The following is a 14,526-nucleotide window of genomic DNA, read 5'->3' on the forward strand; positions in this document are numbered from 1 at the left end:
TGAGAAAACTAAGTGGTTGTTTGAGGTAGATAATGATCGAGGTACCATAATAGTTGCTGCGGATGAGGACACTCGATTTGAGGATTTTGTGAAAATCATATTTGAGGATTATGGAGTTGATTTTGCAGAAAACAACTTGGAACTGAGGTACCTTATTCCGAAGCAGAATCTACACAATCAAAGCATCAACACACCACCTGTGAAAATAGGAAACGATAGACAGTTTCATGCATTCTTGGGTCTCTGCAAACTCGAGAACATTCGGCTATGTGTAGAGTTTAAAGTGAAAAAAAGATTTGGAGAAGGAGCTGGCGAAAATCAGAAACAACCCATGGAAGGAGATGACTGTACGGGTGAAGACGAAGAAGATACAGACGAAGAGGATGACCGATTCGATTACTGCGATGATTCTGATGGAGCAACAACTGATGACGAAGACTTTACTACATATGGGCTTCCACCAAACCATGTAGAAGAGGTTCATGGATCTTGTAAAAAGATGATTTATGCACGAAAGACTGAAGAAAGGGATTCTCCAATGAGTATGGCCGATTTGCGCTCATTCAATTTTGACGTGGGCCAGAGTTACGATTCAAAACATGCTTTGGAGACACGTCTGGAGATATACTCGGTTGTCCAGAAGATTGATTTTGATGTCATTGCATCAACGCGGACACTGCTGTTTGTAAAATGTTGGCTTAAAGGATGTACATGGAAGCTAAGAGCTACGCCAGTAGGTGACTCTTTCAAGTTCACAGTCCGAGTTTATGTAGATGAACATACCTGCTCCATAGCAGAACGCTCATCTCGTTCCCGACAAGCTACACCTGAGATTCTTGGACTCTTGTACAAAGACTATATTGGTGGGGTTGATCCATCTATCTTGCCAAGTCATGTCTCTACTGCTATGAATATGAGCTTCGGAATCAAGGTTGAATAAACTTGTGATTCAAATATACTTTCGTCTTCAGCCTTTACTTCCTTTTTAAATGGGTTCCTGTTTATTCTTTATTGCAGATGGATTACTGGAAATCTCATTGTACACTTATAGTTGCTAGAGATCTTGTAATGGGTTCTTCAGAGAATGGATATGAGGAATTACCTACTTACCTGCACATGATTAGAATGTCAAATCCCTGGACTCTAGTTCGACTGGAAGTTGATACTAAAAACAGATTTAAGTACCTATTCCTTGCCTTTGGCGCTAGCATTGCTGGGTTTCCATATATGAGGAAGGTTGTGGTGGTTGATGGAACGTTTTTGCAAGGAAAATACAAAGGAACGCTTCTGATTGCAACCTCACAGGATGGTAATTTTCAAATCTTTCCAATTGCATTTGCTGTGGTTGACACAGAGAATGATGAATCATGGACATGGTTTTTCCGCCAACTCAGTCGTGTGATCCCTGATGATGGATTAGCGTTAATCTCTGATAGGCACAAGTCAATAGAGAAGGCTATTGCAGTGGTATATCCATTGGCAAGCAGGGGAATTTGCACGTACCACTAATATATAAAAATATTTTGTTGCGATACAGAGGGCGTGATTTGTTTGGATTGGTCAAAAAAGCCGCCAACTCTTTTAGGCTAACTGATTTTCAAGCAACCTTTGAGACAATCAAAGAGTTAAACCCAGCTTTGCATGCATATCTGGAACGTGCTGATGTACGGAAGTGGGCACGAGCTCATTTTAGAGGTGATAGATATAACCTCCTCACAAGTAACATAGCTGAATCCATAAACAGAGCTTTGTCTGGTGCTAGAAGCTTGCCAATAGTTCACCTTCTAGAGTCGATCCGATTAATGATGACACGCTGGTTTGCAACAAGAAAACATGATGCCGAGTTGATGAAAACCTCTCTTACTCGTGCTGTAGAGAAGGTGTTGGAGGTAATATATTTTGAATCATGTTATGTGTTTCATTAGACTATTTGCTAGTATACTAAGGTTTAACATTTTCAGGGCCGTATACCTATAGCTGATCTACTAAAGGTTCAAGCAATAGACATTGATCAGTCACAAGTGACAGGAGTCTCGTCTTTACATGTTGTAAATATGATACGCTTCACTGTTGAGTTCCCGACATATGGCCAAACTTGAGTCTTTGTCAGCTGGGTTTTTCTTCTGCGTGAAGGCTCCTCCAAACTCAAAGCAAGTGCAGTCTCTTCCAAACTTGTACCAAGTGCTTCCAAAGCCTGTCTACACTGAACACTTTTCTGCCATTTTAGATGATTCTCCCAACCCTCTGCGGAAATGGATTGGTCATTTAGCTGTGGGATCTCAAAGGGTTTCTCTGTCTTCACCTTTTTCAGTGGCACTTCGTTTTTCTTCACTGGCATCGTCTTCGTATTTTTCTTCTCCTTTTTTATCACACGTTGGATTGGTAAACCATCAACTGAACTTTTTTTTCTCTGAACCATCCATGACTGCCAAGTTTAAAAACCAGTAAGTATTTTGTACATAATAAACAGCAGACAATAGTGTTTTTAAAAAAAAATTAGTAGACAATCAAACATACCCAGAACTCTTCATGAGGCACATCCCACTGTTCTTGCGTGTCAAATGGATCACAATTTAGCCCTGTAACATCTTCAAACTCATACAGAGAGAACCTCATTGACTGGCCTTCTATCAAAGACCAAACTTCATGACTGCTCTGAATCGCCAATTGATTCACCAGAAAATAATGAACATGCTTTGCAGACCAAGTGAAATTCAACTCCTTCAGCTTGATAATCACGCCTACAGCTGATTCTCTCAACTCAGACCAAACATCTTCGCCGATATTCTCCCTCACCGTCTGAAGGTTTCCTAGAAAACAACTGTGATTCATGCTCCTTATTTGAGTAGGCGTTTTACCACTCTCATAAAGCCGTGGAGGATACTTCCTATTACACGAAGATGATGCCATTCCTTAAAAACAAAGAGAACAAAATAAATATTATTCAGCCACATTTTCACAAAGAAATGAGAATTTTCTATCACAAAAGTAGTAGAACAAACTTAACAATGGTATTATACAATTTATAAACCAATAAAAAGTGTGCTCTTATTCAGTAATGGTAGAAATAACATAGTATGAGAGTTCTTCCATTTCAAATTAACATAAATTTACTGTCGTCGCATTAAGAGAATTATAGATTAAGGGCTTTCAAAATCAAGCCAACACTGAGAAAAATAAAATCGATTTTTAAAATTGGGAATTAGGGTTCTCAAATTTCATCATCCAATTAAACAATCAATCTTTAAAAACAACAACCTAGATCCGCACAAATGAGGACTTACAGATTCAATTAACTTGGAATTGATGGCAGAGATGTGACCCAGGCGAACGGCGGAGTCGACGACACAGAGATGGAGATGACGAACGGCGGAGTGCAGGCTAAGCTGTAGGCGAACGGCGACACAGAGATGGAGACGACGAACGGCGGATTTCAGGCTGTGACGCAGAGGAAGTGTCCGAGACAGAAATGGAGATGACTCAGACCTCGTCTGCGTCGTTGGAGAAGACGAAGAAGGAAGTGTCGGAGACAGGAAGTGTCTTCTTTTTCTTTTATTTGTTTTTTTCTTTTTCTTTTATTTGTTTTTTTCTTTTTCTTTTATTTGTTTTTTTCTTTTGTATTACTATATATTTTTATTTATTAAATTATAATGGCAAACTTGTGGTTAATGTTTAGACGGTTGGGTTTTTGGTATATTTAGCTGATTTAAATTTTAATCTAGTAATTAAAAACTACTGTGACTTATTCTAGTAATTAGTAGAATGATTTGCATTAGTCTAGGTAATTTCTCTACTGATTATTTAGCTTTCATAATTATTTTAAATCTGCTTCTTCTTTTTTGAAAGTGGGTTTATCTAAACTTTCCTTCTTTTTCTGCAAGCTGTGATGTTAGACATGACGATCACGCAAACAAATCAAAAACATCTATAATGCGTTTGACATTTCTTCTTTTTTGACTTGTTGATTTTGTAAATTGAAAGATATCCATTACTTTTATCTTTTCAAATTGCTTTCCACTAATTAATCGGAAACATATAGGAGATTTATTTTTGAAAACTAATATGCATACTACACTATTCAAAGTGGAAGAATAGAACTGAGTAAAGAAAATACATTTTGGGCCGGTCCTGGGCCTAGTAGTATCTAACCCAACTGAATACAACGAAAGACAAAGGAAATATCTTGAACCTTCTTGTCCAGTTTAGATCGTCGGTTAATCACCATCGTTGAATCTTTTGGAAACAATCCCAAGTCACTGAGTTGAAAATGGTGTTGATCGAAAGCGAAAGCGACGATGAAATCTCCGTCATAGAAGAACCAAATCCATCGCGTTCTTCCTCGTCGCCGCCCAAAACAACGGAGGCGAAAATCGTCGGCGGAGATGATTCCGACGGGTTCGAAACTGCCAGCGAACGTGGAGTTAGCGATAACGAAGAAGAAGAGGAAGAAGGTGATAGGAAACATGAAGCGGTAGAGAATCAGGAGCCGCAACCGTCGGATAAACCTGAGAAGAAGGAGGAAGATCAGGTGGAGGCCATTGCCGATGTTGAATCAAATCAGGTGATCGATCGTTCTTCAACATTTATTGAACTTAAAAATAGGTAATAGCTTGATTTTAGCGTGAATCTGTTACTTGGAATGGCTCAAGGCTTGATGTTAGTTTGAATCTATAGAGTTTGAATGGCTTAGGCTTGATGTTAGGTTGAGTCTATGACTTGAAATGGCTTAAGCTTGATTTGAACTTGAATCTGTTATTTAAAGTGGCTTGTACTTGATGTTGACTAGATTCTGTAACTTGAAATGGCTTAAGCTTGATGTTAGGTTGAATCTGTGACTTGAGATGGCTTAAGCTTAAGCTTGGCTTGAACTTGAATCTATGACTTGAATTTAAGCTTGATGTTAGCTTGAGTCTGTAACTTGAAATGGCTTGAGCTTGATTTTAACTGGAATCTATAACCTGAAATGGCTTAAGCTTGATGCTAGCTAGTTGACTTAGCTTAAGCTTGATTTTGGTTGGTTCTATAACTTGAAATGGCTTAAGCTTGATGTAAGCTTCTACTTGTTTTTTTCCTTTTTCTTTTAGAAGGAGAAAGCTTTGGAGGATGCAAACGAAGCTAAAATGGAAGGAAACAGATTGTTTGGAAATGGCTTATACGAAGATGCATTGTCAAAGTATGAGCTTGCTTTACAGTTTGCTCAGGAGTTTCCTGAATCTTTGGAGCTTCGATCTATCTGCCATTCAAACAGAGCGATATGTTATCTCAAATTGGTATCTTCTTAGCAGATTATCATCATGTTATTGCTATAAATAGTCGTCAAGTTGATGATGTGATCTCTTTGTACTGTAGGGTAAATATGCAGAAGCAATCAAGGAAAGCACAAAAGCGATAGAGCTGAATCCGAGCTATACTAAAGCTTTGGTCCGTCGTGCAGAAGCTCATGAGAAGCTTGAACATTTTGAAGAAGCCCTCACTGGTGAGTCCTAATTTCCTTTCTCTCTCAAAGCTCTCAAAATTAAATAGCCATTTGTTAGTTTCCGGGTGCAAAGAATGAGTTAGTAATGCTTTTGTCTGTCTTTGCATTGTATAGACTTGAAGAAGATATTAGAACTGGACCCTTCAAATGATCAGGCTAGAAAAGGAATTCGGCGTTTGGAACCATTGGCGGCTGCGAAGCAAGAAAAGATGAAAGAAGAAGCCATAGGTAAAGGACCTTTGTTATGTTTTCTGATTAAGATTTGTTGTATAGTGGCTATTGAGTCTTGACTGAAACTTGTTTTTTTTGTGTGATTTGAACAGCAAAGTTGAAGGAGATGGGAAACACGATATTGGGCAAATTTGGGATGAGTGTAGACAATTTCAAGGCGGTTAAAGATCCCAACACTGGCTCTTACTCTTTTTCTTTCCAAAACTAGTTGACCAACAATACACTCATGGTTTGCTTGCATTAACCATTTTGTGTTCATCGGTGGTGATATCAGTACGTTTGTTGTCAGATGATTTTGTACTGGAAAGTGGAAGATTCGTTTGTTCCATGGCTTCATATCTATCTGTAAATTCTTTGTTACAATTTGGCATGGCGTATAATCCAGAGCCGAACCGAATTAAGAGGTACTGAAACATATAATTTCAGGTAGCCGAAACGGTTCAACATTTTTATATTTAGACATGGTCGAACTATGCAGACAGAATCGAATAACTCTAAAAGTTATTGGGCCATAAATCTTTACTGAGCTTTTAATATTTATTGGGCTTTATATCTTTAGTGGGGTTTATGGTGGAGTGAAACTACGAAGATAATGGGATCTTCTTGACTTTCCAGAAATCAAAATCTTTAGGGTTTCTCTAAAGTCTCTGTGCCGCACTGCGAACTTCTTCTAGTCGAGTACGAAAACCTAAAATACCAAGCTTAGTTCGGATTCTGCAGCTATGAGTCGGTCAGGTCAGCCTCCGGATCTCAAGAAGTAAGCCGTTTTTTTCTCTTTCTTTCTCTTTCCGAATCGACTTTGTTTCGATTCTATTTCTATATTCTTCCCGTTGTTTCTGAATCTTTTGTCTGTTTATACGTCGTCGTGATGCAGGTACATGGACAAGAAACTCCAAAGTAAGTTCAATATCTTCATCCTCGTTTATCACACCAAGTGTTCTGTTCTGGGTCTTGAAACTGATCAGTTTTGGTATTTGTAAAATGCAGTCAAGCTTAATGCTAACCGAATGGTCGTGGGAACGCTTCGTGGGTTTGACCAGTTCATGAATCTTGTTGTTGACAACACTGTTGAGGTGAACGGTGATGACAAAACCGACATTGGAATGGTGGTAAGTCTTTTAAATACCGAGGATCACTCTCTCTTGGGTCATGTACTCATATGTTACTTTAGACCGGTACTTACCTTATAGTATTACTTTTGATTTGCTATTAGGTGATTAGAGGAAACAGCATTGTGACCGTGGAAGCTCTTGAACCAGTGGGCAGGTCTTCTTAGCTTTGGTATATGCAATCCAGTAATCAATCTCTTTGTACTGAGCACTAGTTTTTTTTATTCCTCTTTTAGAAAACTTGGTGTTAGTCGCAGTTATTGTGAACTGGTCAGTAAGAAATCTTCAGGATTGTTACTCTTTCTTGTACTAAAAGATTGCGATGAACCCCAAGAATGTGCTGGATAGATGGGATTTCATATATTTCTGTGTGTTTATTTATCCTAGATTCATTGCTTCTTTTATCTCAAACAAGTGACTTGGGAACTTGGGAAAATACATAACTATTGGGTTCTTTTTTGGATAAATGCCTAAACATATGCAGCAGATTTATAAAATACTTAAAACATCATTAGCAGTTCTACAATATTTCATAAGTTATGAGTTACTTAGGTTATGACAGGATTTCTAGGGCATTCCCTTAAATACCACGAGTTGAATTGTTTTGTATATGCTAAGGATGTCGAATGTCGTATGTGGCTTTTTTCAATTTGCATAATATGTGGCAGTTTTGAAATTGCCAAATTATGTAGATAAAACATCGTGTGACAGGTTTGTAAAAATTAAAAACCAATATATTTGGCGCAATTTATGTTTTTAAATATCAGGAGATATAGGGTAATTTGTAAATAGAGAAACGATCTCTTGCAGCTTTGTGAATGCAAAAGATCCTCACTATTTAGAGCAACGAAAAGAAATGGTACTTAATATTTAAAGGCATCTGACAAGTTTGTATCTACAGAGTGTTCTCGTAACATTTAACGTGTCTGCGTAAAGATATGATGCAGCATGTTGCATCCAACAACAGGAAAACATTTAACGTGCCTGCGCACACAATCTTATATGTTATCATGAAGGGGAATAGTCATCGAGTAGAACACAGTCTATTCTCTGTAGATAAACGTTCTTCTCCTTGAGGTCATAAGCAATATTATAGTACTGCTGAGCCATTAACCCAATAGCTGTGAAGTCCTTATACTGCCTTCCATGTTCCGTGGTCGGCCTCACCGACATACAAAACACGTTAAGATACACATCAGTTTCCGACAACGGATAAAACATGCTCGCAGCCTCCATAGCCAGCTCTGCTCCTCCCGCAAACCGAAACGTCACCACAGGGAAACCTATCAGCTCTTCGCTTACTTTCCCATGGTAGCACAACATGTCCCTAAACCAGAACCTCTCCAGCTGTGTATCGAGAATGGCTTTTACTTCGTTATAGAGTTCTCTGTAAGCTGCTTCCGCGAGCCAAGTGAAGAGTGTTCCCGAGTCGAGTATCACTCCCGTTCTTGCTCCTCTTCTTTTGAACACCATTGGTTCTATATTCAGCTGTTTGTCTCCGACGCTGATCCCTTCGAGACTCATGTAGTAGATGCCAGTCTCTGTCTCGATAGGCGTTGGATCGCCAAGAACATCAGCGTCCTCTCCAAGAACCAGCTGGTTGAAACCGTAGTTTTTGTTAGCCAAGTCGCCGATACAGTAAGAGAATTTAGACCCGAGCTGGACCGCAACGGACGCCGGTTTAGCTCCTAAACCCAAAATACCGGTTAACTCACTCCCTAACTGCTCACCATTCTCATGGCCACACCCAAACGCAACAGGTCTGGTCAAAACTCTGTTTCCGCTAGGCGTTGCGAACGTTAGCTGTTCTTTAGCAAACACGCCTTTGGAGCCGGCGCCGTTTATGTACACTTGCTCGTAAAGGCACTCGTGCGAGGAGCCGCAGTGTCCCGTCGGTGCATACCTACAAAACTCATCGTTGCATGAATACTCTACGTATGATGAAGATAGTGCTGGATTGAAGAGAGGACGCGTTGGCGACGAGGATTTTTTGCATGGAAGACATTTGATCCATAACAGTGAGCTTCCCGTGTCCATGATTGCGAACTGCTGTACCGGAGGCTGTCCTACTGAGAAGTTCACAAAAAACATTGACGTTGTGATGGCTTGGTGCATGTCGACTTGGAAGTCACTGTTGCTTAGCTCTTTATCAATCGTGTTCTGTAGATGCATGAACCGAGCTGATGAGAGACTTGTCAGGTGTTCCATATGGTCTTCTAGAGTGGCCGGAGCTCGTCGAGCCTGATGGGACACTGTGTCACGGTGTATCAGCTTCATAGCCATTCGGTTAGGTTTCTTGGCGGATTCGGTAGCTATGGTGTATGAGAGAATGAGGAAGAGTAAGAGTGATGTTTGGAGAAAACATTCCATTGTTGTTCAGACAGAGCATGCACTCATGGACTTGAGAAGTACGAACCAGAAGAGTTGCATATACCATTTTGTAACACAATATAAGATTAGGAAATGGTTATTATCATCAAGACTGTGGTTGGAAGAATTATATAAAATATCAAAGCATAACGAATTGATGACACCGTTAGAAGAAAATAATATTCAAGAAGAGCAACCAAAGATCATGAAACTACTACTAATATCAAAAGTTTGTTGAGGTTATATTATTATATAGGTTCTTGATCTCGTATAACCTGTCATGTACTTCACATCTTTTGTGGTGCGAGTTTTTAATATATGCATATGTTACAAAAATATATATAACTAAATTTGGAACATTACAAGTCTTTTGACTCTTTTCTATTGTTTCACAAATATTCAGCATACACTTGCTCTACTCTAGTTTTCGGCTGCCTAGGTTTCTTGAAAAAGAATGGCTCATCGACCTCTACATATAGTCCCAAATTTGGAGTTTTTAAACTAAACGTGTGGTAGCCTCGTCCTGAGTTTGAGTCTTACCATGAACTAAGTTGTTATTTGCTTGGTCATGCGCTACGAGACCATATCTTAATTAGGCCTCATTTAGAAAACTCGGAATGTATATAAGTGGCTAAAGAACACTGAAAAGCCTTGCACCATTAACATATGAACTCTTGTTCCTACATAAGATTGGAAGCCTCGATGAAGCTATAAACAATTATTTCATTGACAGGTCAAGAGTAAAGTTATTTTCATGAGATTATAAATACCAAAGGTTTGTTGAGGTTATATTATATTACTATAAAGTTTCGATCTCATATAATCTGTCACGTACTTCACATCTTTGTAGTGGGAGATTTTAATATATGCATGTGTACTAGTCACTCCAAATTTTTGGACTATAGGTCACGGTAGAGGAACCATTCCTTTTCAAGAAACCTAATCAGCAGAAAAGACTAAAGATTACATGAACAAAGATTATATGAGATCAAGAAAGACCCTATAATGTTCATGTTAGACCGTGATCCAAGCCTTGGAACACATGATGCATGTATCTTGATCCTATTTCTCCTATAAAGTAAAATTTACTTTATCAAGGCTGATCCAAATAGGCCTTTTTTTTATTTGTAGTAAAAAAATTATGTAATTTCAAAATTATAATTTCTATCTACTACTATTCATCTGAAATATAACAATCATTTCTTACTACCTAACGTTTTGACTTCGTACCTCTCATCATGAATTACAGAAATTTGTTACGCGAGTGAAACTGAAAAAAACTAATAAAACAAAAACAAACAGAAGTACATGTCAGAAAATCATTAAAACTGATGTGCAGATATAACACATAGAGGTCACAGTTTGACCAAACATTGCTTTCCCTGGACCACAACAAGCGCTTCAAAGACATGTGTGACTGATAACAAACATTCTCAAAATAAAGTCTTAATGATTTTGAGAGAGACAAACACACAGAGAAAAACACCTTCCAAAATAAATAATATATACATCCAAAATAGTAAACATTAGACCCCATAATCTCAAATTTCCATACAATTTACATGTCTATATCATCTCCAAAAAAAAAAAATTGAACTCATGAGGGATATGATCTTTCTTTCTTTCTCTACCTTGGACCAGATAGTTCCATGGCAAAAGAATCTAATGCATGATTATCATCTTCATCATCAAACCCTGAGGATCCAAACAGATGTTTGGTTTGGTTGTCTCCATTAGCATCAGTAGAGGTAATACTTCTGTAAGACATGTTGGCATGGTAGAAATGTGAATGGTTATGTGAAGCAGCCCATCTCTCAGCTAATCCATCTCCTTCAAGCATCTGAACCACTTCAGACATTTTCGGTCTGTGCGCTGGAAGGAACTGAGTGCAGAGCAAAGCCACTTGCAGCATCTCTCCAACTTCTATCTTATCGTACGTCGTCCCAAGCTCTCTGTCCACAAGCTCCTCTACTTTCATTTCTTTGTGCAGCTTCCTCACCTACACAACCAAACGTCTCTTGTTAAGACATACAATGTGGTCTAGTTTTAGAGTGAGTGGCTTACTTACCCATTCAAGCATGGCTCCTTTCTGGCTAACGGTTTTGCCAAACTCGAGAGCTCTCATCCCTGTGATGAGCTCAAGCAAGAGTATACCGAACCCAAAGACATCTGTTTTCTCAGATGACTGACCAGTGGAGAGATACTCAGGCGCAATGTGACCAACCGTGCCTCTAACCGCGGTTGTGACATGCGAGTCCTCGTGGTTGAGCAGCTTGGCGAGACCAAAATCTCCAACGACAGCTTCAAAACACTCGTCTAGAAGCACATTCGCCGCCTTGACATCACGGTGAATGATCTTGGGATCACACTGCTCGTGTAGATAAAACAAACCTCTCGCAGCTCCTATCGCTATCTTCTTCCTTGTGCTCCAATCCAACGCAGGCTTAGCTGTAACGGTAACAACACAAACATCAGTTAAAAAATGATATCAATCTCGTGAACTAAAATGAGTTAAATACCTTTAAGCCTAGAGGCGACGCTGCCATTGGACATGTAAGGGTAGACAAGAAGTCTTTCGCTAGAACTCACGCAGTAACCGATTAACCGAAGCAAGTTCCTGTGAACAGCTAAGCTGATCATCTCAAGCTCGGTTCGGAACTGAGAGTTCCCTGAGGTTCCATTCACATCTTTCAAACGTTTCACCGCAACCATTGTACCGTCCCCAAGCTTCCCTCTGTAGACATTACCGAACCCACCTGCACCAAGAATGTGCTTGGAGCTAAAACCGTCCGTAGCTACATGGAGTTCTCTGAACGTGAAGCTTTTTAGATTCCCTAGTCCTAGTAACCCTTCCTCTTGCTTGTCTGCATACACAACAATAAGATTTGAACTTTGAACAGCAAAGAGAAAAATAAAACCAACAAGGGTATGAGGGAACACTAACCACTGATGCGGAGGATCATAAGCCTTCTTTGTTTCTTTCGGTACCAAATGAAGGCGAGGGAGAGGATTACACTAACAGCAAAGCCAAGACTCACACCAAGCGCAACCGCCAATACGTTGGTCTTGCGTCCTACAAAAAAAAAAATCACAAATGGTTAAAAGACTAATGAAACAAAAAAAATGGTTAAAAAAAAATCAAAAGAGAGAGGTCAAGAAGATATTATTACCAGAGGAGGAGCTTAAAGAGACAGAAAGAGGGCCTGGATTGATTGATCCTGAACAACTCTCAGGTGGGCTGCTTTTACAAATCAATGGATTCCCAGCAATACTACACTCATAAAAATAAAATCAATTTTAAATGAAGTCAAAATCTTTGAAAGAACAGTTAAAATGTAAAAAAAAAACTCTTACTTGAAATTCCTTGCAGGTAACTTAGGAACAGGACCTCTCAGATTGTTATAAGACAAGTCTCTGAACAAAAACATCAAGAACAGGAGTCAAGAAAAAAAGTAAAGAAAAATTTACAGTTTTAAAATATGTAAAAAGCACTCACACGAAAGAGAGGTGAGGGATTTGAGAGAGAGAAGCAGGAAAGGGCCCAGACAATGAGTTGTTGTTTAACCTCCTAAAAATGAATCATTACAAAAAACCAATTAGCTACGTACGAGGTTAAGTAAGAAGACAAGCTCTTGATTATTAAAGAGAGAGAGAGAGAGTTACAGATATAGGAGACTAGTGAGCTGGTTAACCGAACCGGGAATTTCGCCGGAAAACCGGTTATTGGAAAGATCCAAAGTCTGTAGCTTGGGTAGAGAACAGAGTTCCGGTGGTATGTTGCCAGAGATGTTATTGTTCTGTAATAACCTTCAAAAACAAAAAAAACAAAACCCATCAGCATAGAAGTCGAATCGAGGCTGAAGAAACAAACAAACAAACAAACAAACAAACAAGCAAAAGTCTTAAACTTTTTTTTGTTGTTGTATTGTTGTGAAGAAAGAATACAAAGAGAAGGGTGAAGTGGTAATATTACACTTGTCCGAGATTAGTGAGGTTTGCGATGGAGGCTGATAAAGTACCAGAAAGAGACTGGCTTGGAGCTCCTCTGCCAATTGGAGAAGAAGATGAAGAAGTTTTGTCTCCATATTAATGTTGTTTTCGAAACCAAAACAAAGAGAGAGAGAATAAAAAAACACATACAGGCCAGTGACAAGGTTGTCGGGAGAACAAGAGATCATGGTCCAGCTACAAGGATCAACAGAAAACTCATCCCAGTTGTTCAAAACACCACGAGGGTCGTGTAGCTCGTTCTTTATGTTTATCAGAGCTACCACTGGTCACATAAAAAAAACATAAATTTTGAAGCTTTCAAACACCCAAAGAAACTATAATAAAAAAAAAGTAATTTTTTTTTTTTTGGTTATACTTTACCTTCAGGGTTTCTGGGCTGAGAAGAGAGAGAACAAGTGGAGGAACAGAGTAACAAGAAGGAGACGAAAGAGAAGAGAAAACAAGGATCTTTCTTCATAACCGCCATGAAAGGTTTTACCTCAAGGAGAAGGAAAGACAAAAACAAAAACTGAAGAAGAGAAACTTTGTTTTGATGGTTTTGTTTGTGCCCACAAAAGAGAGAAAAGCAAAAGCAACAAAGAAGAAAGAAGAAAAAAATGGATGCTTTGCTTTTCTTTATTGGGTTTTGTTTTTAATAACTTTCTTTGTCTCTCTCGCACGCACTGAATTATGTATGAATTGTTATGAATTTAAGGGAGAGATAATCAAACACACAGAAACAGGTTAAAACCAGAGAGCTTTTTTTTTCTTGATTTGTAGAAGAGAGAGAGTTGTGTTAGTGTGTGGGGGAGAGACTAGGGAGAATGAGGTTGTAAAGCTGATACGGACCCGTATTGGTGTGAAGATTACTTTTGTTCAGTTTCTCTCCTTTTTTTTGTTTTAATGCCATTTTTGTGAAAACTTGTTTCACACATAAATAAGGGTGGCACATTAGCTTAATGCATTGGGAATAGATAGAGGATGAGAACATAAAAAAGTTTTCATTTACATTTTTATCAACTTTTGGATGGGAATAGAATCATAAGCATGGAGAATCAGTTTTTTTTTTTCTTTTGGTTCCTGTTTGAAATTTAAAAAGTTAAAATAGAGCATTATTCTTAATTATTGGGTACGTTTTTGAAAATATTATTCTTCTGTTTTGTTTTCTAAAACCCCCAAAAATGGTTCATAGCATTGTATGTGATAAAGTATGTTGAAATTTCACATGTTTTCCAGTTTTAAATTAAATTGGTCATTTGTAAGTATTTTTTTTTTGGTTGGATCCGCACACACAACCAAACACAAAGAGAGAGAGAAAACATAATAAAAGAGCTCACCCAAGATTAATAT

General features: G+C 38.6%; 5 protein-coding genes across 6 annotated transcripts; 2 read left to right on the forward strand and 3 right to left on the reverse strand.

Moving 5' to 3' along the window:
• Nucleotides 1-1,992: 1,992 nt before the first annotated feature.
• On the reverse strand, nt 1,993-3,599 carry LOC108848024 (uncharacterized). The gene is made up of 3 exons (XM_057008576.1): nt 3,285-3,599; nt 2,518-2,912; nt 1,993-2,425 (listed from the first exon to the last, which is right to left on the reverse strand). The coding sequence occupies exons 2-3, from the start codon at nt 2,908-2,910 to the stop codon at nt 2,012-2,014; spliced, it is 807 nt and encodes a 268-aa protein (XP_056864556.1). The 5' UTR covers nt 2,911-2,912; nt 3,285-3,599; the 3' UTR covers nt 1,993-2,011.
• A 598-nt stretch (nt 3,600-4,197) lies between these two features.
• LOC108849489 (uncharacterized) lies at nt 4,198-6,070 on the forward strand. Of its 2 annotated transcripts, none has more exons than XM_018623043.2 (5): nt 4,198-4,561; nt 5,088-5,270; nt 5,350-5,476; nt 5,591-5,704; nt 5,800-6,070. In XM_018623043.2, the coding sequence occupies exons 1-5, from the start codon at nt 4,268-4,270 to the stop codon at nt 5,913-5,915; spliced, it is 834 nt and encodes a 277-aa protein (XP_018478545.2). In that variant the 5' UTR covers nt 4,198-4,267; the 3' UTR covers nt 5,916-6,070. The 2 variants fall into 2 exon arrangements, with proteins under 2 accessions (XP_018478545.2, XP_018478544.2); XM_018623042.2 differs by having other exon boundaries at nt 4,199-4,561; nt 5,085-5,270.
• Nucleotides 6,071-6,287: 217 nt separating this feature from the next.
• On the forward strand, nt 6,288-7,215 carry LOC108836646 (probable small nuclear ribonucleoprotein G). Its single transcript, XM_018609780.2, has 4 exons — nt 6,288-6,464; nt 6,582-6,604; nt 6,695-6,816; nt 6,921-7,215. Exons 1-4 carry the CDS (start codon nt 6,430-6,432, stop codon nt 6,981-6,983), a joined length of 243 nt encoding a protein of 80 aa, XP_018465282.1. The 5' UTR covers nt 6,288-6,429; the 3' UTR covers nt 6,984-7,215.
• A 435-nt stretch (nt 7,216-7,650) lies between these two features.
• LOC108836647 (probable aspartic protease At2g35615) lies at nt 7,651-9,239 on the reverse strand. The gene has a single exon (XM_018609781.2). The coding sequence runs from the start codon at nt 9,184-9,186 to the stop codon at nt 7,825-7,827; it is 1,362 nt and encodes a 453-aa protein (XP_018465283.1). The 5' UTR covers nt 9,187-9,239; the 3' UTR covers nt 7,651-7,824.
• Nucleotides 9,240-10,655: 1,416 nt separating this feature from the next.
• LOC108855577 (probable LRR receptor-like serine/threonine-protein kinase At2g23950) lies at nt 10,656-14,087 on the reverse strand. Its single transcript, XM_018629430.2, has 11 exons — nt 13,558-14,087; nt 13,327-13,459; nt 13,160-13,231; nt 12,850-12,993; nt 12,683-12,754; nt 12,541-12,600; nt 12,357-12,457; nt 12,131-12,259; nt 11,706-12,050; nt 11,255-11,634; nt 10,656-11,185 (listed from the first exon to the last, which is right to left on the reverse strand). Exons 1-11 carry the CDS (start codon nt 13,661-13,663, stop codon nt 10,814-10,816), a joined length of 1,914 nt encoding a protein of 637 aa, XP_018484932.1. The 5' UTR covers nt 13,664-14,087; the 3' UTR covers nt 10,656-10,813.
• Nucleotides 14,088-14,526: the final 439 nt, after the last annotated feature.

Source organism: Raphanus sativus, chromosome 4 (assembly GCF_000801105.2).
Source record: "Raphanus sativus cultivar WK10039 chromosome 4, ASM80110v3, whole genome shotgun sequence".
Lineage (NCBI taxonomy): Eukaryota > Viridiplantae > Streptophyta > Magnoliopsida > Brassicales > Brassicaceae > Raphanus > Raphanus sativus.